This window comes from Miniopterus schreibersii, assembly GCF_964146895.1.
Source record: "Miniopterus schreibersii genome assembly, chromosome: 4".
Taxonomy (NCBI): Eukaryota; Metazoa; Chordata; class Mammalia; order Chiroptera; family Miniopteridae; genus Miniopterus; species Miniopterus schreibersii.
In genome coordinates, this window is record NC_138105.1 from 68,179,346 (window position 1) to 68,205,232 (window position 25,887).

Genomic DNA, 25,887 nt, shown 5'->3' on the forward strand with positions numbered 1-25,887 from the left:
ATCACCATCACCACTGTTATTACACTGTCTGTTTTAAGTGAGGTGAGGTATGTTTATCACATGTTCCATGTGAGATGATTTTACACAGTATGCTGGTAAGTGCTAATTTTAATAAGTATTTATTTTTTAGATAATTAGAAAAAAATTGCTGGAATACCAGACTCATGATTTCACAGACACAATTTGTACAAGTAAAAGATGGAGTCAATTTTGAGGGAAAAATGAGGTAAATTACAGGACAAAGAATAGGTCGATGGGGCAGAGACTGTACCTCGCCGTTATTTCCTTTAGTTCTATCACAGACCGAGGTAGTGTTGCTACTTAATTTTTAAAAAATATATCTTTATTGATTTTTAGAGAGAGGAAAGGAGAGATAGAAACATTAATGGTGAGAGAGTCATTGATGGGCTGCCTCCTGCACGCCCCCTGCTGGGGATCGAGCCCAAAACCAGGGCATGTGCCCTGACCGGGAATCGAACCATGATCTCCTGGATCCTAGGTCGATGCTCAACCGCTGCGCCACGCCGGCTGGGCTAGTGTTGCTACTTTAATTTACAGTTGAGGAAACAGGCTCAGAGGGGTGAAAGCCTTTCTTGCTAGGACAGTGAGAAGGGGGCAGTGTGGGGACATGAATCTGGGTCTTTCCAACTCCGGGGTCTCTGCTTATCACTGCGAGCTATAGGCACTTGGCTGGGGTGTGTTTGGGGTGGGGGTTAAATTACCCAGGTTTCCTCTCTTTCTGATGATGGTTTTTACTTCAGGTAAGGTCATGAGATAAGGGGTGAGGAAAAGGAATTCATACTCAGTGAGCCCCCAAACCCTGTAAGCCTTACAATCCTATCTCTGGCACTTCCCGACAAAAATCCCGTGTAAAAACGGAGAGTGTCATTATGTACAGAATAAATGGTACCCTGGATTTGTGCAGCGCACAGCCTGTGCTGCTATACACGGCAGCCCCGAGACCAACCCTGCATAGAGAAACAGCTTAATAAATGGTGGCTGCAGAGGAACTGGAGGCTCAGGACAGCTGCAGAAATCGCCCGGGTCACATAACGAGGCAGTTTCCCAGCTGAGTCCAGGTCTGGCCGTTCTTTCAGGAGATGGCAGCGACAATGGTGTAGGTAGTATAAGCCCTGGCACAGACCAGAGAAGGATGATGGCGTATGAAAGCTGGAAAGTTCATGGAAGGCTTCCTGGAGGAGGTAGAATTTGAGCCTTAAAAGCTCTACTGGAATGTACGCAGGAAAGAGGAAAGGGGGTAGAACACAGGTGAAGGTAAAACCTTGCCCGAGGGGGAGAGCTGGAGGTGTGTCTGAAGAACAGATGCACTGGGCGGGAAGGTGGGAAACTGAGGTGGGCACGCTGGAGAATACCTGTAGGTGGTGGGAACCACGGAGATCTGGGGAAGGGGGAGTATCATCGACAGGATTTGAGACGATCTTAGGAAGGGAGTGGGGAAGTGAGGCAGGGAGGAGGAACGGGCAGGGTGCATTCACCAGCAGGTACTGCTGCGGGTCACTGGGCTTAGTACCACGGTGCCCAGGGGAGACCGCGGGGCGCGCAGCACCATCGTCCCACCAAGGCTGATGGAGCGGCCACGGTTGCCCCCCAGCTCCCTCCGTCAGCCCTCGGCTGGGCTGCTCCCAGGAGGGCGAAGCCGCGGGCGCTGTTAGTCTGACGCTGGCCCGAAGAGCAGCAGAGGCGGGTGGGAAAGAGCCAGTGTGACTTCAGTGGCCGGTCCCAAAAGGGTGTGGCGGGTCCCCATAGGGTGTGGCCGGTCCCAAAAGGGTGTGGCGGGTCCCGATAGGGTGTGGCCAGCCTCTTACGTTGCAAACGTTTCCCTGCCTTTAGTGCCCTGCTCCCGGAGAAGCGCCAAGGGTAGAGCCTGTGGTTGTCCGAGCGTGACTGCTCGCCTGCTGTCGGGGGAGGAGTGGGGGGTGTCTGCTGAGGGAGGGCAGGGGGCTGTAGCCAGCTTGCTGGATGGCAGCTGACACCCACGAGAGGCATGGTGGACAGAGCGATGCTGTGTTTGCTTTTCCTCCCTCCCCCTCCCACTTCCTTTTTCATATTTATTTATTTATTGCAGTATACTTGACATACAATAGGATTAATATTAGTTTCCGGTGTACAACACAGTGATTCGATATTTGTATATATTCACCCACGATTTTGAGCATGCCATTCACTATGTGTCTACAAGGTAAAACTAGACTAAGAAAGAAATGGTAACAATAACCAGGCTTGTCCCCCTTTAATGACTTTGGAACTGTCCATAAACTAACACGAGTAAAACATGGACGTGTTGACGTCGTTTTCCTCGGAAGATCGTCACTGTCCTTCTGGATTCCTGGCGGATCCGAGCAGCCGCAGGCTCCCGTCGGCACAGAGAGCCCTGTGGCTTAAGCCCACCCAGGGGAGAGCCTGGGACCCTGTGCCTCCGATATACGCTGACAAAGTCTCTGTCCTATTACTAGGTTGAGGTTTTGCTAAGATTCCTGTGACCACCTAAGCGTTTTTTAGCTCCCTGCTTTTGCTTACTTTACAACCCACGAAGACAAAGAATATGAAGGCGGGACAAAGCCGCCTGGAAGAAACAACACACCCCGCTTCTCTCACGCAGATGGGCTTTTCCAGGAGAGCAGGAGAGAGCGAGCATATTTCCTCCCTCCGCTGTTTAAGTACAGTTCTCCCGGCGATCTCCTAGAAGGACATTAAAAACGAAAAACTCAGCCAGAATCAAAACTATGCACAGTTTTTACATATAGATAATCATTTTGAATGATGGATTTTTGTTGTTGTTGTTCCAGAAAGAATCTGTCCATCACTTCATAGCCCAGGGCATTGTGGCTTGAAAATTTAATTCCAAAGCACAAATACACTTTCCCCAAAATCTTCTGTCCTAGTGCCTACTATGGATACCTTCGTAAATATGCTTATGAAGAGCTGCGTAATCCGCCACAGAAAGCCAAAGCATTACTCTGTGTTACTAAACTCAACAGAGAGCTCCATATGCAGCAACAGGAGGCCACAGGCAATTAACACTGGAAATGGAAAGGTTTAGAATCTTTGCATGACATTTGCAGGTACACACAGTTGCCCATTCACTGCATGCAATCATACAGTGACTAGTTCATAGCAGAAAAAGCCATAAAAATATTTAGCAAAACAAACCTTGCATTCATCAGGAGCTACTTTGCCCTCTTCAGGCTTCACATGAAGAGTTAGCTTTACAGAGCACAGGGAGATAAAAGAGCAAAGGACACTGGTTTCGCTGCTTGTCCCCACTTTGTCAAAGTACTGAATTCAGCCTACACCATAATTGCTAAGGATGCAACATGATCACATCATCCAATCTCTCTGTAGAGTTTCAAAATTAAAGATAAATTTAATTGAATGACTATGTTTATGCTATTGCTAAGGGGAAGGGAGACAGGGGTACCATTGCTAATTGGGCATTCAGAGGAAAGCATAAAACAATTATAGCTACTATGGAGTAATTCAGGAGACTAAAGGAAGTGATTAAAAGGGCTTTATCTAATAAAAGTGTATTATAAGCTCTGATCCCTTAGTTATCTGTCATATCCCATATGGATCACTGTGAACAAAATGGAATGTTCTCTTATAGCTAATATATTTACTTTTCATCTGAATCCCAAATAACTTGAAAGTCTTATATTTTCCAATGGTCATAGCAATCAATTGCCTAAATAGGGCAGATTTTCACTGATTCCAGGGACTAGATTGCCTATCATTACAGCACAGGATGAAAACCAACATATACACATGGTAAACACATTGGAGGTGGGTTTTGGAAATCTAACATAAGTTTGGAGTATAATGTCAGTATGTTTCTGGAAAATGTGTAGCTATCATTTGTAAACCAGAATAGTATGCTCTAATGTAACGCATGGTTTATGTTTGGGCTGTGGAGGTGCATATTTAATAAAGACAGCATACAGATAAAATACTATTTCTATATATTGTGAAATGATCACCACAGTAAGTCTAGTTAACAACCATCACCCCACATCGTTACACATTTTTTACTTGTGATGAGAACTTTTAACATGTACTCTTTTAGCAACTTCAAAACATAAAATACAACACAACATTATTAACTATAGTCACCATGCTTATATTACATCCCTAGGGCTAATTAATTTTCTAACTGGAGGTTTGCACCTTTTAACTCCTTTCATCCATTTCTCCCACCCCCATCCCCACCTCTGGCAACCACTTATCTGTTCTCTGTACCTAGGAGCTTGGTTTGTTGTTTTTTTTTTAAGATTCCACCTATAAGTGAGGTCATATGGTATTATCTTCCAATGCCTGACTTATCTCACTTAGTACAATGCCCTCAGGTTTCATCCATGTTGCTGCAAAGGGCAAGATCCTTCCTTCCTTTCAACAAATAGTTATGGGATGCCGCTTCCATAGCAGTTCTGGGTGTTCAGAAATGGACAGATGTTCACGGTCTGAATTCTCAAGCAGGTCACAGTCCAGTAGGGGAAGATGGAAATCCGCCAGTCAGCAAACAACTGAACGCGGTATTTATGATACCAACAGATGCTGTAAAAAAGGGAGTAAGCTCTGCTAGAGAGGGACCAGGAGTAGGGACAGTATACCTCCATAGGGATAGTCAGGAGTGGCTTCTCAGAGGACGTGACATTTGAATGACAAGGTGTGCCATGAGAGTCCTGAAAAGAGGGAGAGTCCCTACTCGGTACTAAGTGAACATTTCAGGAACATTTACTCAGGAAGAAGGCCAGAAAGGACTTGTTCGAGTCCAAAGAAAACTGAAATTCCACCTGCCCCATCATGAGTTTTTTTTTTTTTAAAAATCTCTGTTTCATCTACCAATTTTCTCCTTCATTAGTGCATTTGGCAGGGCTGGAGTAATTAACTCTAAGGTCAGGACTTGGAGGCCAGCACTGACTCCTGTTTCTCTCCGTAGCTGCTGGCTGAGTACGGAGACAGGGCTTATCTGGAGTTTCCTGGGGCCAGTCTGCACCATCATTCTGGTAAGCAAATTGCTTGGGGCCTGGGTTCTGGAGGAGGGACCTGACCAAGGGACCAGGGAGTGCCAGTGGGCTTTGCATAGCCGAGGTCACTTACTCCTCTCAAACGTTCTCTCTTCTGATCCTTGATTCTTGAGACTTCCAAGTTGGAGTGTAATATTTTTGACTTGTGATTTTTTTAATGCAACATGCAGATCTCCTGGGAGGGACCACAGTCTTCTCAGTCCTTTGTGTTTCAGTAAAATATGTTTGTTAATCTCTTCTGAGCACAGATGTTGAACGAAAGAAAAGGTAGAGGTTTTTTTTTAGCTTCACTGAGGTATAATTGGCAAATAAAAATTGTGTATGTTTAAAGTGAACAACTTGAAGTTCTGACATATGTATACATTGCGAAATGATCACCACCATCAGCTAATTAACATTTCTGTCACCTCACACAGTTACCATTTTTTCTTTTAAGTTATATTTATTGTGGTAACATTGGTTGTAGTGTTATATAGATTTCAGGTGTACAATATTATAATAGGACATCTGTGTGCTCTATTGTGTGCTGACCACCAAAAGTCTAGTTCCTTTTCATTACCATATATTTATGCCTTTACCCAGGTCGCCCTCTCTCCCACCCTTCTTACCCTCTAGTAACCACCATTCTGTTGCTCGTGTGTATGAGTTTGTTTTTGTTTTGTTTTGCTGGTTTGTTACTTTCTGTTTTATATTCCATCTATGAGTGAAATCGTATGGAGTTTTCCTTTTCCATGTGACTTATTTCATTATCCTAATAACCCTCAAGACCCATCCGTGTTGTTGAAAATGGCAGGTGAGAACATTTAAGATCTACCCTTTCGGTAAATTTCAGGAATACAACACAATATTGTTAACTGCAGTCACCATGCTGTAGATTAGATGCGGGGAATTCCTCACCCTGCATAAAGGAAGCTGTAACCTTAGACCAACATTTCTCCAATTCACCTCCGCACATCTCTGGCAACCACAAGTCTATTCTCTGGGAATCCTGAGGGATGCTGAGCAATGACCCTGTCCTGCCTCCTTGGCTCCAACCCTGATTCTAGTCTTGCAAGATGATTATTTCTTCAGACTCTCACTCATGGTGCCTTGTTTCCTTGTGTCACTTGCAATAGTTAACTATGATCTTATATATGACCCATCTAAACATTGGGAATTATTGCAGTTGTATTCCTGCAGAGAGTTTTGCTCTGACCTCTTTCAGATTTTTCAGGGCCATATGTTAGTTTTCTAGAGCTGCCAGCACAAAATATCACAAACTGGTAGCTTAGAACAACAGAATTTTATTGTCTCAGTACTGAAGGCTAGATGTCTGCAATCAAGTGGCTGGCTGGGCCAAGCTTCCTCTGAAAGCCGTAGAGAAGGATCTGTTCCGGTCTCTCCAACTGCTGGCAGCCTCAGGCTCTCCTTGGCTTGTAGATGTGTGTTTGCTCTCAGTGTCCTCACATGGTCATTCTCTGTGCATGTCTGTGTCTGTGTCCTAATCTCCTTTTCTTAGGAGGACACCAGTCAGTCATATTGACTTCATTTTAATTTGATCACCTCTGCCAAGACCAGATCTCCAAATTAGATCTGAGGTGCTGGGGATTAGGACTTAAACATATATTTAGGGGGTGGTGGTGGTGGGGACACAATTCAGCTTCACAGATGCATCCAGTGGAAATAAACGAAGATTACCCAAATGAGAACAAGCGAAGGCTATTTATCCAGAGATTGCTATAGTAAGGGAGTCAGCCACCATCCCGTGATTTGTTAGCTTCGAAAGCAGGCTGAGGAGAGAAAGCTTTATAGAGGTAAAAAGAGAGACCTCAGGTGCGCCCTGATCAGTGGCTGTGGGCATGGGGATCCCATAGGTGGGCTATGGATACATACTGGCTTTCTACTTTTGGGCCTAAGTTGGAATCAGGGGTAGAAATGAAGGAAGCTGTTAATTATTAATCAAGTCCTGGTTGTTTGGGGTCAGTTGCTACAGGAGTTATTTTTGGGCTTCCTGGAGTGGTTACTGAAGACTGGGTCAGAGTTCCATTTTTAAAGATGGTTTGTCCACTGTCTGTTTTACCAACCAAAGTTAATTTTAAGCTGTGATAAAAAATGAAAAGCATTTATTTCAGCAAAGGAGCTGCAGCTTTGGAGACACAGATTATTCAGGTATCAACCCTAAACTGTGCTCCAGGGAAGAACAAAGAAAGGCAGAGTCTGTAAAGGCAAAACCCCCAAACAAAGTGTGATTCTTTCCAGGCTTGGTTAGTAACAAAGGAGGTGAAAATTATAAGGAGTTTCCCTCTGTTGCTCCAGGATGTTTATGGCTCGGCCTTGAGCTGAGTTTAGCAACTGATTAGCAACTTAATAGCAGCTCTGAGAACTGAGGCACAAGTTGTGCAGAGGCCCCACTTCCCTCATAGCTTCCTGAGTTGATGTTTAAGTTTCTCTCTTAGTATAATGCTTGTTCCATTTTATTTATTCTCTTAACAGTTTGTATATCCAATCCCTCAATCCCTTTGGCTTGATTTTGTAGATCAATTCCATCCTTCTGACTTGGACATTGTGGATCCTGAGGCAGAAACTTTCCAGCGTCAATGCTGAAGTCTCAACACTCAAAGATACCAGGTGCAGTCCCCTCCTCCTTCTCTCTCCTCTTCCAGTCTCCCTTCTTTCTTTCTTGCCTGGTCTGCTACCCAAGACAGAACAGTATAGTGTCTAGATTTGGGGGCTCAAACCCCAGCTCTGCCACTTACAAGCTGTGTGACCTTAGGCAAGTTATGTAACCTCTCTGAAACTCGGTTTCCTCACCTATAGAATGGAGATATTCATACTGCACACGTTATATGGCTTGTGAAGCACTTAGCACAGTAGTTGCTGGTGAAGATGGGTTCTTGCAGTGGCATGAGAAAGGAATTTCAAAGGGCACGTGTGTGGGAGCAGTTTAAATGTAGTGGCAAGATGTATTGGGGTGAAGGGAAATAATACGGCCTTGGGGATGTAAAGAGCTGGCAGGCTCTAGCAGCAATTGCGCCAAGGTCCTTGATAATGCTCCACATATTTTTTTGGTTTTGGGGAACGGGTAAGATTGCTTTCAAACTATCCGACCAACTTCCTGGGTTTTTCTGGGCTTGTGCTGGGCCCGCCCCCAAATCGTTCCCTTTCGTGGACCTTATGGGGGTTCTGTGCCCACGTCCAACCTGATTCTTTTCCCAGCCTGATTCTTTTCCCAGGCTAGGTGCCTCCCCTCTGTGGTTGCCATCTGGGCTCCTACTGGCGTGCGCCTAGCAAAGGACTTTCGCCCCTGCTCCCCTTGATAATCCCGGTACCTGGCCAGCTGGATGTGCCTGGGGAGGTTCCTTCTGCAGACTTAGGATGTTAGGTACCCAGGGTGAGAATGTGGGGGTCCCCTGGGGAGCCTATGAATGCTGCAACTTCTAGTGAAGCAGGCTTAATATCCTATTCTGCTCCCTGGTCTATTAGGCTTAATGGCAGATTCCCTTTGCTCCCTCCCTTTATTAATACTAACTAGCTACCTACACCAACACAGTTTACTAGGAAGAGTGTTTCATAAATTGAACCTATTCATACATTTTCTAATTCTTCTGTGCGTACTTATATGCACATATTTGCAAAAACAACGCTATTTTATTTTTATTACCATTTTCCTCTAATATGTCATGAGTGTTTTTTAATTTAATTAGAAACTCATCAACAGTCTTTATTTTTTGCATAGCCTTTCAGTGTAAGGACACAGCATAACTTATTTAAATCATCCCTTATGGACATATAAATTACTTTTTTCTACTATAAACAATACTGTATTGAATATTCTTTTACATAAAGTTTTCCACACCTGGGAAATCATAACAGGAGGCATGAAATTGCCAGAATCAAAGGGTAGATTGGATTGTAACACTTATAGTATATATTGCAAGTAGTTTTCCAGAAAATTTGTCTCCATTTGTAAGTGCTTGTTTACCTGCAGTTTTGCCAGCATTGGAATTAATCATTTTTTTGTTGCGTTGTTTTTGCAGAATTAATTGGTGAAATACACAATCTTATTACTTTAGTTTCACATACGTAATTTTATCTTACAGATGTGGGACTTTTTCATATTTTTATAGACCTATGGGCCAATAAAGATCTGAGACTGTAAGCAACTTAAAATTTTTTGGGGGTCTTAAAAAGATTTGAAACTGGGAGACACATTCAGGGGGAAAACCTGAGAAGTGCTCTGGAGAGAACAAAGAAGGGCAGGGTTTGTAAAAGCAAAAACTCCAGTGTAATTCTTTCCTGCAAATGAAGGATTGCTGGCTAGGTTACCGGGATCTGGTTAGTTCAATATGCAACCAAGGCGGGTAAAAACTACACAGAGGAGGGCAATTTCGTATGTTGTTCCAGGATGCTCATGGCTCGGCCTTGAGCTGAGTTTAGCAGCCCATGAGCGACTTAATAGGAGCTGTGAGAACGGAGGCAGAGGTCTTGCAGAGGCTCCACTTCCTTAAGAGCCTCCTAACTCTATTTTAAGTGAATCTCTTAGCAGTGCTTGCTCCATTTTATTTTTCCGTTATCAGACCATTTGTGTTTCCTAACTCAATCACTGGACTAATTTTCATTTTAAGAACCTACTGAAACCAGACATCGTGTAGGTTTTATTGTCAGCAACCTGATGTCCGAGTCCCCAGCTTGTTGTTCTGACAGTGTTCAATCCCTCATCCATCTTAAATGTTTTTTTCTAAAGATTATTTTTAAAAAGTTAATGTAAAAAGTTCAAAGTTAATACCTACAATGGTAAGAAAAATTAAGTAGTGTAAAAGATGTCAGCTGATGGTGGTGCAATTCAACTCCAACAGGAATCTCCAATTTGAAGAAGGAAACTTTATTCAGTGCAAAACAGCTGGATTGTGATTGAGCACGGTTGTGGAAACCGTGGCCCCGAGGCAGCCCCGGGCCAGGCCCGGCTCTGCTCCGGCTCGGTGGAGCTGGTTTACTTGGCACTGTGCTCTGGTGGGAGATCTCCTGAGATCTCAGCCAGGGAGACACAGCCCTCTGTCTTTGGTGGAAAGGAAATGTGTGCTGGCTGAGGGAGAGGGGACTTGGCTTATAGGGACAGAATTCCCTACCCCTGGTCCCTGGTTGGTTTGTCCTCATGGAAATGAGGACTCCAAATCCTCACAGTTTGGTGCAAAAGTCACCATCCTGATCGGTCAGAATAGAGCTGCTCTGGTCAGCTGGAGCTGTGCAGCTCTGGTGGATGGGGAAAGCCTCAGTCCTGCTGGTAGAAATAGGATCCCAAGAGCTCCTTTATAAGGGCTGGCTCAGGGGGCAGAAACCAGTGCGGGCGGGCAGTTAGTCCAGAGGCACGCAGGCCCGGGCCTGGTAAAGTGCAGTTTGCCTCAGAGGCCCCTGTGCAGAAGTGGCTGCTAGGTTCTGTTTTTTCAAATTTGAGCCCAGTTAGTCACCAGGAGCCCTTCTTGGATAAGTGTCTTTTTTCTTCCGAGTTCACAAAGAGAACGCGTGAAAATTAATTCCCTCTCTCTTCCCTGACACCCCATGTCCCCAGATCTCTCCCACCTTAAGCAGCTATTATCACTCGAATTGAGCTTCTGTCCACAAAGTTGTCTACTTACACACCCTCCTGCTTTTACATAAGTGCTAGGATACTCTACACAACATCCGGCACTGTTTTTTTCCACATAATGCATAGTTTATATAATACTTAAGGTTAAAACTAACAAAAATGCTTATATTGTGCCACACACTGTTCTACACACCTTTAGGGCCTTGTCATCTCATTTAATCTGCAAAACCATCATGTCAGTATTGTGTTATCTCTATATCATTTGGAGGAAACTGAGGCACAGTGAGGTGAAGTAACTTACTAGGCCAGTTAGTTAGTAAATAAATTAGTGAGAATTTATTTGTAGGCAGTTTGACCCAGAGCCTGAACCTTTCGTATCCTCTATAGTATATTGTCATTCTCATTTCATTTAAAAAATTCTTTTTTAATCTGCTTTCTGTGGATGTGCCTGTCCTCGACATTCACATAAATGGAATCACACATTGTGTGGCCTTTTGTGTCTGGCTTCTCCCGCTGAGCGTCATGTGTTCAAGGCCCTTCCCAGTCGTAGCGAGTGTCAGCGCTACTCTCCTTTTCATGGCTGAATAGTATTCCAGTGCATGGATGGGCCACATTGTGTTCATCCATTCATCTTTTGGTGGCCATCTGGGTTGTTTCTAGTTGGAGGAGAGGGGAATGGAGAATGACTGCTTAATAGATATGGGTTTCTTCTTGGGATGATAAAATGTCTTGGAACTGGGTAGTAGTGATGTTCGGATAACATTATGACTGTGCTAAACGCCACTGAATCACACACTTTAGGGTAAAAATAGTGAATTTTATGTAGCTTAAGTTTTACCTCAATAAGAAAGGACTTTATAGTGTTTCATAGTATGGCTTCACCATTGATTTAATGTGTCCCAAATTCATGGACATGTTTGTCCTCCTAGCTTTCAGACATATAGCATTAAATGCATGTGTTCACACATCTTTGTGCCCGTGTCTGTCTGTAGGTCCACTGCCTTTCAAAGGCTTATAGGATTAGATTTTCCTGCCTCTAGGCTTGGAGACTCCACCCCATGTTTATTTCCCTCTGGCGGTGGGTCATAGAGTGGCAGCCTCGGACCACTTCTGGGAGCATGGCCCACAAGGACAACCGCCACCTCCCAGCACCTTATCCTCTGCAAATCTTCTCCTCCAGGTTGCTGACGTTCAAGGCCTTCGCCCAGCTCTTCATCTTGGGGTGCTCCTGGGTGTTGGGCATTTTCCAGATAGGACCCATAGCCAGTGTCATGGCCTACCTGTTCACCATCATCAACAGCCTGCAGGGAGCCTTCATCTTCCTCATTCACTGCGTGCTCAACCGCCAGGTAGGCAGCTGCTGCCCTTCGCATCCCTGACGTCCCCTGCCCCGGGGCCGTGCCCGTGGAGCACACTTCCAGCGCCCGGGGGTGACTCATCGCCCCGTCTGTGTCCAACTCCAGGTGCGGGAAGAATACAGGAGATGGATCACCAGGAAGGCCAAGCCCAGCTCCCAGTCCCAGACTTCAGGGATCCTTCTGTCCTCCATCCCCTCCACCTCCAAAGTGGTGAGACCGCGTGTTTGACGCAGGGTCTGTCGGGTGGCACGCCTGTTTCTTAGCCATACACGACGCAGCTGTGAGTTAGCGCCTGCTGTGAGCGAAGCGTGTCCCTGTCTGTTGGCTCACGGATAACGTGTGGGGTTCGGGTGCCAGGCTGCCTGGTTTACATCTGAGCTTTGCCTCTTAGTAGCTTTGTGATCTAAACGAGATAAGATCATGACTCATACAGATATAAAATGAGCATACGTTAAGGGCCTTAATTCTACTCACTGATTAGTGAGGGAACCAGGCGGATGTTATAACTGGCTCAAAAGAGTAAATACAGACATATATATGTATTATGTAATATACAGTATGTATATTTTATATGCATTGCATACAGTATATCATGTGTATCACATATTATGCATGCATTATAGACATATACATTATATAATGTCCATTATGTGTACATTAAATATGTTGTATACATTACACATTATGTAGTATGTATTGTGTAACACATATATATGTCTGTTTTTTGCATTCTATTTTGAGCCAGTAATAACATCTGCCTGTTTCCCTCATTGATAATTATATATATAATATATAATATATAATATATCATACAATTATATATAACAGAGCTATACATGCAGTAATAAATATACAAAAATTAGAGTATAAAATATGTATAAGTTTGCATATATTATATATGTACTCCACATATGAATTATAATGCCTATATATAATTTCATAAATATTTAAATGAATGTGCAAATGGAGGTAAAATTGATTTTTCCACAGAATTATTTAGCATTGCTGTCAGTTATTTAAAATGTAGAGTAGTAAAATAGCTCCCACTAGATAAGGGGTCCCCTGATAACACATCGTTTTCCACTGAAGCACACATTTTTGTCTGCGCAGCAAAGCTCATCCAATCTCATGACTATAAACACCATCTATTAGCAATGACTCCCAAATTTTAAATAATGTGCAGTCCAGCCCCCTCTCCTTAATTCTAGACTCATATAACCAACTACCTACCGGTGGCCCCACTTTGATGGCTAGTAGATATCAGAAATGTAACGTGTTTCAAACCGAGCTTCTGGTCCTCCCACCAGCCATTCCCAAGGAGGGCCCCCTACCCTTCTGCTGCTCAGCAGGAAGCCAGGGAGTGTCCTCGACTCGCTTTTCCTCTCACTCTCCATCACCAACCATCCGCAAATCCTGTTTGCTCTTCCTCAAAGTGTGTACAGAATCTGACTTCTTTCTGCCCCGTGCCAGCTTTCCCCTGCCCGCCTTTAGTATTTCTCCCTGCAGCAGCAAGAGGGCACTGTGGACACCTGAGTCAGGTCACCTCCTCTTTGCCTACAATACTCCATGGCTCCCACCTTACTCAGAGTAAAAGCCAGCGTCCTCCTGCTGGCCCACAGAGCCCTTTCTGATCTGACTCTTTTCCCCCCTGACCTCGTCTTCAACTAATCTACCCCTCCCTTCACTCTGCTCCACCCACACTGGCCTGCTCAGGATTCTTCAGACATGCCAGGCTCACTTTTTCCCTAGGAACTTTGAATTGGAAGCTCTCTGCCTTAAGTGTTCTTGTCCTGGGACCCACACGACCAACTCCCCCACTTTGCCCACCTCCTTCCAGTCTTCGTTTCTCTCATTTCTTACCAATGGAGTCCCTCTGACAACTCTACTCCTCCTCCTACCCTGTATTCATGTTTCCCCGCCCCTTTGTACTGACTCCTTTTCACAGCACCCCACTTTCCAATGCCCGATAGCTTCCTTATTTTATTATTCATGGTCTTCCATCTCCTGCTAGAATGTCTTGTTTTCTCACTGATATATTACAAGAACAAGTAACTAAGATTCAGTGGTTTAATTAAATAGGGAATTATTTTTCATGTAAGAATAGAAGCCCAGAGTTAAGGGTTGCTGGTGTTGGTTCTATTGCTCAGTAGTATTATAAAGGATCTAGACTCACCCAGATCTGCCATTCCACTAGTGGCATGTTGGCTTTTCCTCAAATTCTTTTCTTTTTTTTTTTTTTTTTAATATATCTTTATTGATTTCAGAGAGAGGAAAGGAGAGGGAGAGAGAGAGATAGAAACATCAATGATGAGAGTCATTGATCGAGCCCACAACCTGGGCATGTGCCCTGACCAGGAATCGAGCCCCGATTGCCTGGATCCTAGGTCGATGCTGAACCCCTGAGCCACGCCCAGCCGGGCTCATCAAATTATTTTCATGGTTGCAGGATGGCTGCCATAGCTCCAGCCATCATGACCATGGTCAAGGCAGGAAGAAGAGGGATGGGCAGAAGTGTAGACTCTCCTTTTAATCCCCTCCCTTTAACAGGAAACCAAAGCTTCCCCAGACACCCCTCAGCAGATTTCCCAGTCTGAACTGCATCGCATGACCACTCATAGTTATAAAAGAATTTGACAAATCAAGGGTTTGGCTTTTTAGCTTCTATAATGGGAGCTGTCATTGGTGAAGAGTTTGAGAGTGGCTCCAGTTTGCCAGCAATGCCTGCCCTACTAGGAATAATCACTGTTAACATTTTAATGTTTATCCTTCTAGTCTTTGTGGCTGTATTATCTCTCTATATTTAGAAGACCCTTGCCCCTTACAGATACGACTCCTGGAATTATATTTGTGCTAATCCTGCTGCTGACTCTGATTTCTCTCTCACAGGGTTAAAGACCTTTTTTGCTTTTCAAGTATGGTATGGAGCAGCATTCGAGGAAAGCAAGTGCCTGCAGGAGCCTATCCTGAAATCTTCTCTTCCTGGCTTGATGCAGAAATTACAGGATCCTACCAGCCCCAGAATATCTGGGCAGTTCGAAGCATGGATGGGTGGACAGTCTCCCCATGGTTTTGTGTTCTGGTGAGAAACAAGAATTTCAGCTCCAGATGACAGTTTCACCTTTTGTGTTCTGAAAATCTTTGCCCTTCCAGAATTTTGTGGAAATAACAGATCTCAGTGCAATGGCATGAGCAAGATGATCTGGCTGCCATTCTTTTCTTATGTTCATTGGTGCGTGGCTCCAAGGGTGCCTCTCCAGCACCTACCACAGGCCTGACACAGCACAACGCTCAGTAAATGATTTGCCACCTGACTGGCTTACCCTTTCACAAAGACTATTCCTGCTTTTAAAGAAATGGTCAATAAAACTGTAACGACAGTCCCAGCGGACAAATAAAGTGCGTAGACACATAGGCTACTTTGGCACAAATGCTTGAGCGTTATCCGGGTAAGTAGGAGTGGGTGACGGAGCAGAGCTCTAGCGTTTCGTGAAGGGTTGAAGCCCTTGCTGACAACAGCCTTTGGAAAGTGTTTTGGTTTCCTGGGAACCAACATGTACCTTCCTTTCAGGAACGTTTTTCTGACTTGGCCAGATTTACCCTGTTCACAAAGGTATCGACGTCCCACCTTGCTCTCCACCCCCCATAAAATCTTGAGTGCCAGGGAGAGAAGGCGATGAGAAGTTAAAATGTAGAAATCCTCCCTCAGTGGCCTCTCTAGTACCTCCCTACTCAGTGTGGTCCGTGTGGTCCGTGGGTCAGCATCACCTCGTTAGAAAAGCAGGATCTCAGACCCCACCCCAGATCTGCAGACCCAGAGCTTGCATGTTAACGAGATCCCCAGGGAATTTGTGTTGTACCTCTGAATGAACGTTCTAGAATATGCTAGAATATTCTTCTGTTTGCCATGCTGATAGCCAGGAAGGAAACATCTTGAGTTTGGGACTTTTACCTGCCATTCTCTCTTCATAGGACACCTTTCCTGAAAACTTGACTGATTCCTGCCCTCACTTTGAGTCTCAGTTTAGTCAGCACCCCCACCAGGAACTAGGCGCTGAATCTGAAGTAGGATTAGGTGTCACCTCTGTGTGTCCCCTAAGGCTTCATGCTTTTTAGCCCTGTATTAGAATTTCTCTTTTTCTAGGGTGTCTCCAACTTAGACTTCACGAGTGCAGAGAACTATATTTAGCAGAGTCTCCATAAATAGGGTGCATAAATGGTTATTCTCCATTTTGAAGACGAGGAAACTGAAACTCAGAAGTGAAGTAACTTTCTCAGCACCATACAGCCATAGGTGGCTGATCTGGGTTTTGAGCTCCTGACCATGGAGTTCCTTTTCCCAACCCCTTGACCCTCTCCTTCTCTTCCTTTGACCCCAGAAATTCTTAGTTTGTGGACGCAGAGAAAAGACTAACTACTTTGAGTCAACTTACTACTTAGGATTGAATTAGCTCAGTAATGATCATGGGTAAGACAGTTTGATAACATGAAACTTGGTTGATGGGAGCTTAATCTTTGTTATCTGTGGCAGCTACAACTTGGGAGGGAAGCTGAGACGTGCGTTCATTTATGATCGGTTTGTCCAGGTGTTTAGCACAGAGGTGACAGTTGTAAGGGACACTGAAGGAAGACATGGCCTGGCTCTCAACCACAGCCAGCTGTGGCAGGTTGATTGCAGCGGCGGCCTCAAGAATGGTCCTCCACCTCTCCATACCCCATCCCTGGGGCTTTGTAACCACTCCCTGCTCTGACTCTGGCTGGACCTTGAGACTTTTTTGGCCAATGCAGTTTTAGCAAACGAGTCAAGGACAGAGGTTTGCACACCGGGCGTGCGCTCCTTCTTGCCCTTTGCATGGCTGGTCTTGCTTTCGCACTCCTGCCCCCACCATGAGAGCACACCAGGCCAGCTGCTGGAGGGAGGGGAGGAACAAATGGAGGAGGGATAAGCTGCCTTTGTAGCAGCCGAGGCTGTCCTTACCCAGCTTGTTGCTCACTGTAGTCTCACGAATGAGCCCAGCCACCATCAGCACCTGCCTCGCCGCGGACTCGGGATCAACAATCAAGTATGATGATCTTAAGGCAGAGTTTCAGGACTGGTTTGCTGTTAAGCATTTCTGTGGCAATTGCTAACTGATACAGCAACCGAGGAACTGTCAGCATTTTGCATTTGATTGCAACCATTTTGAGTGTACAAAGAGGGGTTGGGTCTTCATTTCCTCTTAGCCACCAGGCTGTATAAATCTATATGCTTGAATAGCTCTTTCTGACAGAAGCCTTGCACAAGGCTTTGTCTCTACCACAGTGTTACGTGTTGCTCTAAGATACAGGTGCCCTAAGGAACCCCATGTTTCTGAGGTAATTGAATAAAGCTGTGACCTCCACAATAGGAATTTTTCTTACTATAGCATCAAGCTACACTTGGTGAGTTCCTTTACTGCTGTGGTCTCATGTGCCTCCACTGGAGGAAGAGACTCAGCATAAAAACTGCATGGTTCCCAAATTCCATAAATATGAGATGAAATAACTTTGGCCTCTTATAATTCAAATAATTGACAGTGTCTAAAAAATACAGATCCACTCTCTCAAGTGATATTTATTGACCACCTACAATGTGCCTTTCCCCATGAACATCAAAATAGTTTAAAAAAATAGAGAAACCGAAAAGTAAGGATATTAGAACCCAAAACATTATTCTAAATTTAAATTTCACTTATCCCCAAACCAGAATTTATTAAAATTTGCCTTTCTTGGTTTGAATGGAAGCAAACTCATCAATAATATTTTCAAAATCAAGTTCTAGAAAAAATTATTAGAACTATATTTTAAAAGTATTATAAGTTCATTATGACTCAGCATGGCACAGATCTTGAATTTGAATATTTTATGTATCATGGATTTTCTTGCATTGATTTTGATTTTGAAAATGTTGCATTGACATAGCGTTTATGTAGATTCCTTTGTTTTTGGTGCCCCCTTAAGTTTTGTGCCTGAGGCGAGTGCTGCTCTCCCCTCATCCTAGTCCTAGTCCTGATCATGATCTGGGGGAAGATTTGTAGCTGTTTTTTAAGGAAATGGGATGTGTCCTTGGCACTCCTTGCTTAAAGATGCTTGATTATAGTAATAATCTATTAGTTACAGATGTCTGTAGGCACGGGGAAAATCCTGGCATGGCAGCACCAGGTGTCTCATGCCCACGTAGGAAATTGTCCTGAGGCTGACCTACAGCAGGCATGCCTATATTATTTTGAAATCTTTATTTTTCCCACTTGTTCCATTGAGAACACCTTTTCAACTCATTGGACCTTTTGGAACTTCATTTTTTTCCTTGGTGGTTGCCTGGTAATCTATGGTTCACATGTGTCATAACGTATTTAACCTAAGTTTGCATCATTTCCAAATTTTCAGTATTATAAACAACATTGTAGCGAACATCTTCGAGATACATTTTAAATGTTCCATTTAAATGCTTCTGAAATTACGAATAGTTATCAGTGGGAGGAAGTTTACATGTCTTGATGTCTGGTTGAAGAAAAACAACTGCACAAAAGCTGTCACACTGTCAAAAAGTAAACCATTAGGAATAAAGTAATTTGAAGATAACATAAGATCTACTCCTAGAAAAGCTTTCTTTTGTGGGTTCTCAGTCACCTGGTTGCCTCCTTGTCTTCACATTTCAGTTTCTCTTACTGAAAGACCTTAGAGCTTGTTACCACTTGGCTTTATTGAACCTGGAATGCAATGGCTTTTATTTTTGCAAACATACCTTTAATAATGTGCTTTCATCTTAAAAAAAAAAAAAGCTTCAGGAGACATTTCTAACGCCGATTTTGGGAGGAGGATGCCTGGGCTCTGCTTCTTGTGTCCTGTTCTTACAGGGCGGGACACTGTCACCACGTTTCCAGCCACCCCTCCTGTGAAAATCTATAATGTACACCACCTAATAGTACTTAACATCTCCCCCCGAATAATACATCACTTTATAATCAGTATTTGTTATATATCATGTCTGTGACCTCCATGAATAGTTCCCAACATTGATAAAATTATCCACTGTGTGTGGAATTTGCAATGTTCAAGCTGCATCTGCCTGTGCTACACATATGGGCTGGTTCAGGTTACACGGCGAGGTTTTGGACGGCAGGATCTCAGGTTACACTCTTTCCTCTTCCCTTTTCTCAGATATGTCCCTTTTCAGGAGTTTGTGGGTGCTGCTGAGACAGCATCTGGTCTCTGCTCAGGATGTGTCCACCGTCTTTCTCTACATCCCAGTCCGAGTCCCTCACATGCCTTCCTCAGCTGTCTGCCAGCTCAGCACAGTGATCCCGTCCGTGGCCAGGCCAAGTCCCCCGAAAGCCGAGATTCATCCTGACCTGTGCTCTAGGCAGGCTCGCACCCTCACTTTCGGCTGGCACTGTCTCCTGGGCCCCAGAGCTGTTGTACTTGGGCACAGTCAACTGTGACTCATAAACACCCCAGCACCATCTCTCATTCTACCTGTTCACTTCAGGGGCCTCCAAGTAGTCACTTAGGTCTGCTGGACAGACTGTCCACCCTTCTGTCTTGTCTTTCTTTTCCTTCCAGTGTATTCTAAGGACTAGAGTCCGTTGATTTCCAGTGAGCCAGTGGGTGAGAAAGAACATAGTTACAAGCTGCTCACCAGGGCCTTTTGGCATCACGTCTAGGTCCCATTCTCACAGGGCACAACTACTGGGCTCTGCTTCTTGTGTCCTGTTCTTATAGGGCAGGACACAGTCACCACATTTCCAGCCACTCCTGTGGAATGCCACTGATCAAGGCATGGGAAGTTAGTTTGCTGAGAAGCAATTGTTAAATGACTGGCAAAGAAGGAAGTGGCACTGATGTTCTGTGCTCGAGTTCCACAGTTTGGTGGAAGATGATGTTTCCTTTTTTTTTTTTATTTTCCCCTGAAATGTACCTTCCTCTTTTGTTACAGTTAATGGAAACAGGGTTGGCTTCTGGTTAGAATAGGTAGATCCGCTTATAGTGCTAGGGTGTGTATTAGTTGTTTACTTGACAAGAAGCAGCTGGCCCAGACAAATGGATTAAATTTCTATATGTATAGACAGATAAAAGGGGTTCTAAACTCAATTCCAATGTGTGTGTGGGGTGTTTCCATACCAGCAAGCAATTCTCCAACATCGGCTAGGTGGCCCATAATTCAACTCCATTCTGACACCATCTACCTGGAGACAACGTCAGATCCCACCAGTGAAGGGCTCAGTCCCACAAGACGGCCTCCCCACCTTCAGAAGCCAATCTCAAGTCCAGGTTGTCACCTGTGCTTCTGAGATACTGGCTGTAGGTTGGAGGTTCCCACGACTCCATCCTTGAGTTCCATTAATTTGCTAGAGTAGCTCACAGAACTCAGAGAAACATGTTACATATTAGCCCACCAGTTTATAATGAAAGCCTATAATCCAGGAACCACCAGATTACGAGATGCGTAGGGCCAGGTACATGGGGAAAGCTGTGTAGCTTCCATGTCCTCTACAGGCACCACTCTCTCCCAATCGCCATGTGCTCAGAACCTAGCAGCTTTCTGAACCCTGTTCTGTTGGTGGTTATGGAGGCATCATTATATAGGCACAGGTGATTAAATCATTGACCATTGTTGACTGATTCAACCTTTAGTCCCCTGCCCCGCTGGTGAAATGGGGGACGGAGACTGAAAGTTCCTACCCTCTATTCTATTCCTGGTTGGCTCTCCTGGCAACCAGCCCCCATCCTTAGCTGCTTTCCAGAAGTCACCTCATTAACATAAGCTCAGTTGTGGTGGGAAGGGGCTCGTTATGACTAACCAGACACCTATTTCATCTTTATGTCTCAGAAGTGATATCAAGAAACTGAAGACAAGACCAAATATTCTAACAAAAGATGCTCCCATTGCTCTTATCACTCAGGAAATTTCAAGGATATCAGGAGCCAGAAACAGAACAGGACCAATGATATATTTCTTATCATAAATCACAATCTCACAGCAGGGCTGGGGGGAACCAGCAAAGGACGGTGGGCACCCTGAGAACAGCCATAGTGGGTGGGAGAACTCTTATCAGCCCTTGGCTTAAAGGGGCAAGGGGAGGGAGCAGTTATAGAAACTTGGAAAGGCCTTAGCCTGTGACAGAAGAATCCAGCCCCCTGGGAAAATACCCCATCTTTCTCTCTCCTCCAGTTCTCCTCTTCTTCCACTAGTCACATCCAGCTGAAGACAGAGCACAAGAGGGTCCTGACGGTGCGTCCATACAGGACAACCTCCCTGTGCACAGCTCAGGGCAGGGGAGGATGGAGAGCGGTTTCTTTACAGTTGCCCAGAGTGGACCGTTACATGCTTGATGAAGTTTGAGAGGTGGCCACACCTCTGTTCCTCAGACTGAGTATTTCCTCCCTTGGTTTGTGAGACCAGCTGGGGTCCTGCGACGGTGACAGCCTATTGCTCAACCAAGGGAAGGTGAGGTACCTGAAGCAGAGACCAAGGAGGAAGGTCATCCACAGATTCTCTTGCCTGATGGTTTCTAGTTCTGCTGGTTTTCTGCTGGGTCACCTCCTAGGTCCAATCATCTGTGATTGGGAGTTGAAGTCATGTTACCATGCCTGACAACAGTGTGTAAAGTACTCCTTCCAGTCTACTTTGTCAACTGAAAATAATATCGACTCAGTGTTTTGTCACCAAAATGGATTTATTCAGGAAAAAGAAAGGGTTGCAACCAATGCATGCAGACGTGGCAAGTCTCGCACACACCCTGACCTGTGTGCCAAGACAGAGGGGCATTTATAGAAGAGAAATAAAGGGAAGGGCTTTATTATAAACATAATAAACATAGTTTTTCCTGTATGGTTCTCTTGGTTATGTTGCGAGAACCTGAACTACCATAAGCCCTAGTTCCTCCCATAGATCCCCCTGACTATGTTCCCTTAAAAGTCCAGTTAGTCTTTATCAACTTTGTGAAGTATATCAGTCAGCCTTGGCTGTGTAACAAATCACCCCCAAATTTCTTTTGCTTTGAACAACAGCTATATTATTTTGTTCATGATTTTGTGGATTGGCTAGACATTTCTTCTGGTCTAGGCTAGCTTTACTGGTCTCTGACAGGCTCTTTCCTGCATTTTTGGTCAGTTAGTGGGTCAACTGGTGGCTAGATGGTTTAGCATGGCCTCACTTCTCCATTTGGTGGTTGGTGGCTTGGCAACCAGAGTGCTGGATTATTGACTAGTGAGACTTGTTTCTCTTCCATGTGGCCTCTCCTCCTCCAGGCGGTTAGCTTAGGCTCATTCACATAGTGATCTCAAGGTTTCAAGTGCAGCAAAAGAGGGCAAGCCCCAATGTGCAAGCACTTTCCATATCTCTGCTTGCATTCTGTTAGCTGTTTCTTTGGCCAAAGCCAGCCGTGTGGCCAGGTTTAAAGTCAGCATGGGAGGACTGCACATGGAGAAGGGGCATTCTGGCATCTGCTTATGCAAATAATCTGTCACATGCAGACTTAGGCTGTGAACACATGGAAGGCTCAGAATTTCAGGGACTATTGGTTCAGGCATTTCAGTTTAACATTCAGACAATGTTCATTTCAGCTCAGCTGACAAGAATAAGCTTAAACTGTCTTTCCTTGGTCCCACAAAAGAAACATTTTGAGTATTGCAGGCAGCAAATATTCTGAGTCTGACATGGAGGGGCTGAGGGCCAGCCCAACTAGAGAACTATATCCAGGTGATAATTTAAATATTTTATAAAAAGAAATGGGAACCTGAAAAAGGAAGATATTCATATTACAAATAATAAGGCAATGTTTCATAGATGTAATAAAACCCAGACAAGGAGTAAAGCACCAGGTGTGTATCTGGACTTGTCAAAGTTGGGGACATTGGCCATACTTTTGCTGGATCTTACAAAGATCCTTCCAATACAAAGGAGAAGAAATTTGCAGGACATCGAGCTAATGGGACCAGTCAAAAGTTTTACCAGCCACGTAGGTGAGTGTGATTATGTTGGGTGACCCCAACTCAAAGACCAAGAATATGGGCATGCTCTCTTCCCAAAGCGGTAAGCTGAGATGGGATATGACAAGAGGGAACTGGGTAGGAGCTGGCTATGCTGATTCTCTCCTATATTCTGGCTTTCAAGTCTCTCACTAAGAAGTTCACCAACTTAAAGGAGCGTCCCCAAAGCTGAGTCCATTTCCTTGGTGTAGGCGGCGGTCGCACCACTCTCCGTTGCCTGGTTTCCCCATTAGACACCATCACCCTTTCCAAGTTCATTTTCTGAGGCACTTTAATAGGGTCCGCCGGGTGGGTAACGTACCACCTAATGGTTCTGCAAGTTCCCCGGCCAACACCCCGGCCTGCTCCACCCACCAGGCTCCTTGAGAAACGAGGTCGAGATAAGAGGTCACTTCTTTCTTTTTCTCTGAGAAGCTCCCAGGCTGGGCCAGAAGCGAGGGATTTGCATCTCGTGGGTAAGTAGGAACCGGTCTGGCGTTTTCCCCTAGAAAGTAGAAAATGTTTCCTGTGCATTCTTAGGTCTAGAAAAATGTTCTGGCATTGGAAAAAAATCCCGGGAGGCCTCATTACATGTCCTGTGGCTTTATTTCTTGAAAGCTGCTTTGGGGGCACCTGCCTCATGTCCACTTGCCCACCTCCGCCCGGGTGAGGAGTGGCTGTGAGGGGCAGCAGCCAGAAATGCTTTAACGCGCTCGCCAGAGAGGTGGGGAGCTGTGGGTTAAGGAGCTTAAGGGGAACTAAATCAGAAAGGCGCAAGGCACAGCGTCTGAAGCAGATGTAGCAGATAACCCGTTGGTTCTGAAAAATGAGAAAACAAGGTCTAAGTGTGAGTGATTGTCCCAGGGTCCCACAGTGAATCACCAAGCTTTTCACACCCACACACCTCACCCCATAAACACACCAGCACACTCAGTGCCAGGCTCACAGGGAAAGGCTCATCGGTTTTATTTATGGCTAAAGTATCTACAGGGGGGTGGGTTTTTTCAGCCAGTTGCAGGGTGGGCTCATGAAACCGATTTAATGGATACCAACCAGTGTTTTAAAAGGCATGAAAGGATTGTAATTATAAAATATCAGAGGCTGCATGTAGTTAATACTGATTTGCGAAACTTGGCTCAGTTCTTTCTTTCTTTCTTTTTCTTCCTTCCTCCCTCCCTCCCTCCCTCCCTCCCTCCCTCCCTCCCTCCCTCCCTCCCTCCCTTCCTTCCTTCCTTCCTTCTTTCTTTTTCTTTTTCTCCGTCTCTCTGGTGCAAATGTATTTCTTACAGTGGGTCATGGCCACAGTTCTCTGCAAATCAGCCTTGACATCTATGTGAATTCAGCCAGACACAGAAAGACAAATACTGTGTGATCTCACTTATATGTAGAAGCTACAGGAGTCACGATCAAAGAGCCAGAAAGTAGAAAGTGGGTGCCAGGGACTGGGGAGAGGAAAATATGGGAGGTGATAAATAAAGGGTCTAAAGTTTCAATTATGGAAGATGAACACACACACACATGCCCCTACACACACACTAATCATAAAGGGGGCAGGAGGCCCTGGCTGGTTTTCTCAGTGGTTAGAACATTGGCCCTCAGACTGAAGGGTCTTGGGTTCGATTCTGGCTAGGGGCACGTACCTTGGTTGCCGGGCCCCGGTCAGGGCAAGTGAGGGAGGCGACCAATTGATGTGCCGCTCTCACATCGATGTTTCTCCCCCACCCCCCCCTCCACTCTCTCTGAGAAGCAATGGAAAAAATATTCTCAAGTGAAGATTAAAAACAGGGGGCAGGGAGACACGCTTTGGGAGGCAGTGGGTATGTTTATGGCCTTGATCGTAGTGATGGTTTCACGAGTGTGTACTTTTCTCCAGACTCATTGAGGTCTGTGCATTAAACACATATAGCTTTTTACATGCCAATCATTCCTCAGGAAAGTGGTTTAAAAAACCCCCAAATCAGCATTGCTAGAGGTCTAGCTGTTCTGGAAAATATAATCACCTCTTTTCCATAAAGTACCCATTTAAACTGGTTTCAAATGAGGCCTCAAAAAAGAATTGTCTTTATCAAGACAGGGCTTTTTTATGCCGGGAGTTTCCAGTGTATTTTAGAGAAGATTCTGGGAAAGAAAGAGAAACATGAACCCCAAAGGCAAACAAATACTGAGAGAAGGGAAGGCATGTAGGAGGTGACTGCGTATAAGTCCTCTGAATAGAATTTGATTTTCAGTCAGGGAGCATGCCCACTGGTTTTGCATTTAAAGAAAATGTGGATTTGAATGTTTTTAGGTAGAGCCCATTGTCTCCAGTTCTGTACAGTCCCCATTGCTTCCCCAAATGGCCTCACTTATTTATATTCCATGTTTAGGTCCTAGGGAGCACTGGGGTTCAGGATCTTGGTGTGGGGCTTAAACAATGGCTTTGGAGCCAGCTCAGCTTTGTCCAAGTCTTAGTTTAGCATTTTTGTAGCAGCATCACCTTGAGCAAGCGAGGCAAATGATAGAATCTCTTTGAGCATCAATTTCCTCATCTGAGAAATGGGGATCATGAAATTTACATCATAGAATGGGTTGTGAGCTTTGCAAGAGATGACAGCATTGAAGTTCTTAGTAAACTCTTGGCCTGTCATAGAAATTTCATAAATGTTTTTAGGAAGTTAAAATGAGAGAGCTGCCCGGCCAGGCGTGGCTCAGCGGTTGAGCATCGACCTAGGACCCAAGTGATCGGGGTTCGATTCCCGGTCAGGGCACATGCTTGATTGTGGGCTTGATCAATGACTCTCTCATCATTGATGTTTCTATCTCTCTCTCCCCCTCTCCTTTCCTCTCTCTGAAATCAATAAAGATATATTTAAAATAATAATAATAAAAAAAATTTAAAAAAATGAGAGAGCTAAGAGAAGTATCTTCAGCAAAATTTGATTTACGTGTTTGGTGCCAG

The 25,887-nt window shown here is 44.7% G+C and overlaps 2 protein-coding genes across 2 annotated transcripts in view; both read left to right on the top strand.

Moving 5' to 3' along the window:
• ADGRE1 (adhesion G protein-coupled receptor E1) overlaps positions 1–15,444 on the top strand; it is a gene marked incomplete at its 5' end in the record, with an annotated part of 46,488 nt that extends 31,044 nt beyond the window's left edge. Inside the window, 5 exons of the mRNA XM_081135452.1 lie at positions 4,955–5,021; positions 7,558–7,649; positions 11,786–11,954; positions 12,069–12,173; positions 14,850–15,444. Of these exons, the coding sequence (XP_080991578.1) occupies positions 4,955–5,021; positions 7,558–7,649; positions 11,786–11,954; positions 12,069–12,173; positions 14,850–14,855 (439 nt within the window). The 3' untranslated portion in view covers positions 14,856–15,444. The remainder of the gene's footprint in view (positions 1–4,954; positions 5,022–7,557; positions 7,650–11,785; positions 11,955–12,068; positions 12,174–14,849) is intronic.
• A 7,896-nt stretch (positions 15,445–23,340) lies between these two features.
• The window catches only part of LOC308555716 (putative adhesion G protein-coupled receptor E4P), a 45,496-nt gene continuing 42,949 nt past the window's right edge, over positions 23,341–25,887 (top strand). Inside the window, exon 1 of the mRNA XM_081134129.1 lies at positions 23,341–23,425. The gene's annotated coding sequence lies outside the window, so the exon portion shown is untranslated. The remainder of the gene's footprint in view (positions 23,426–25,887) is intronic.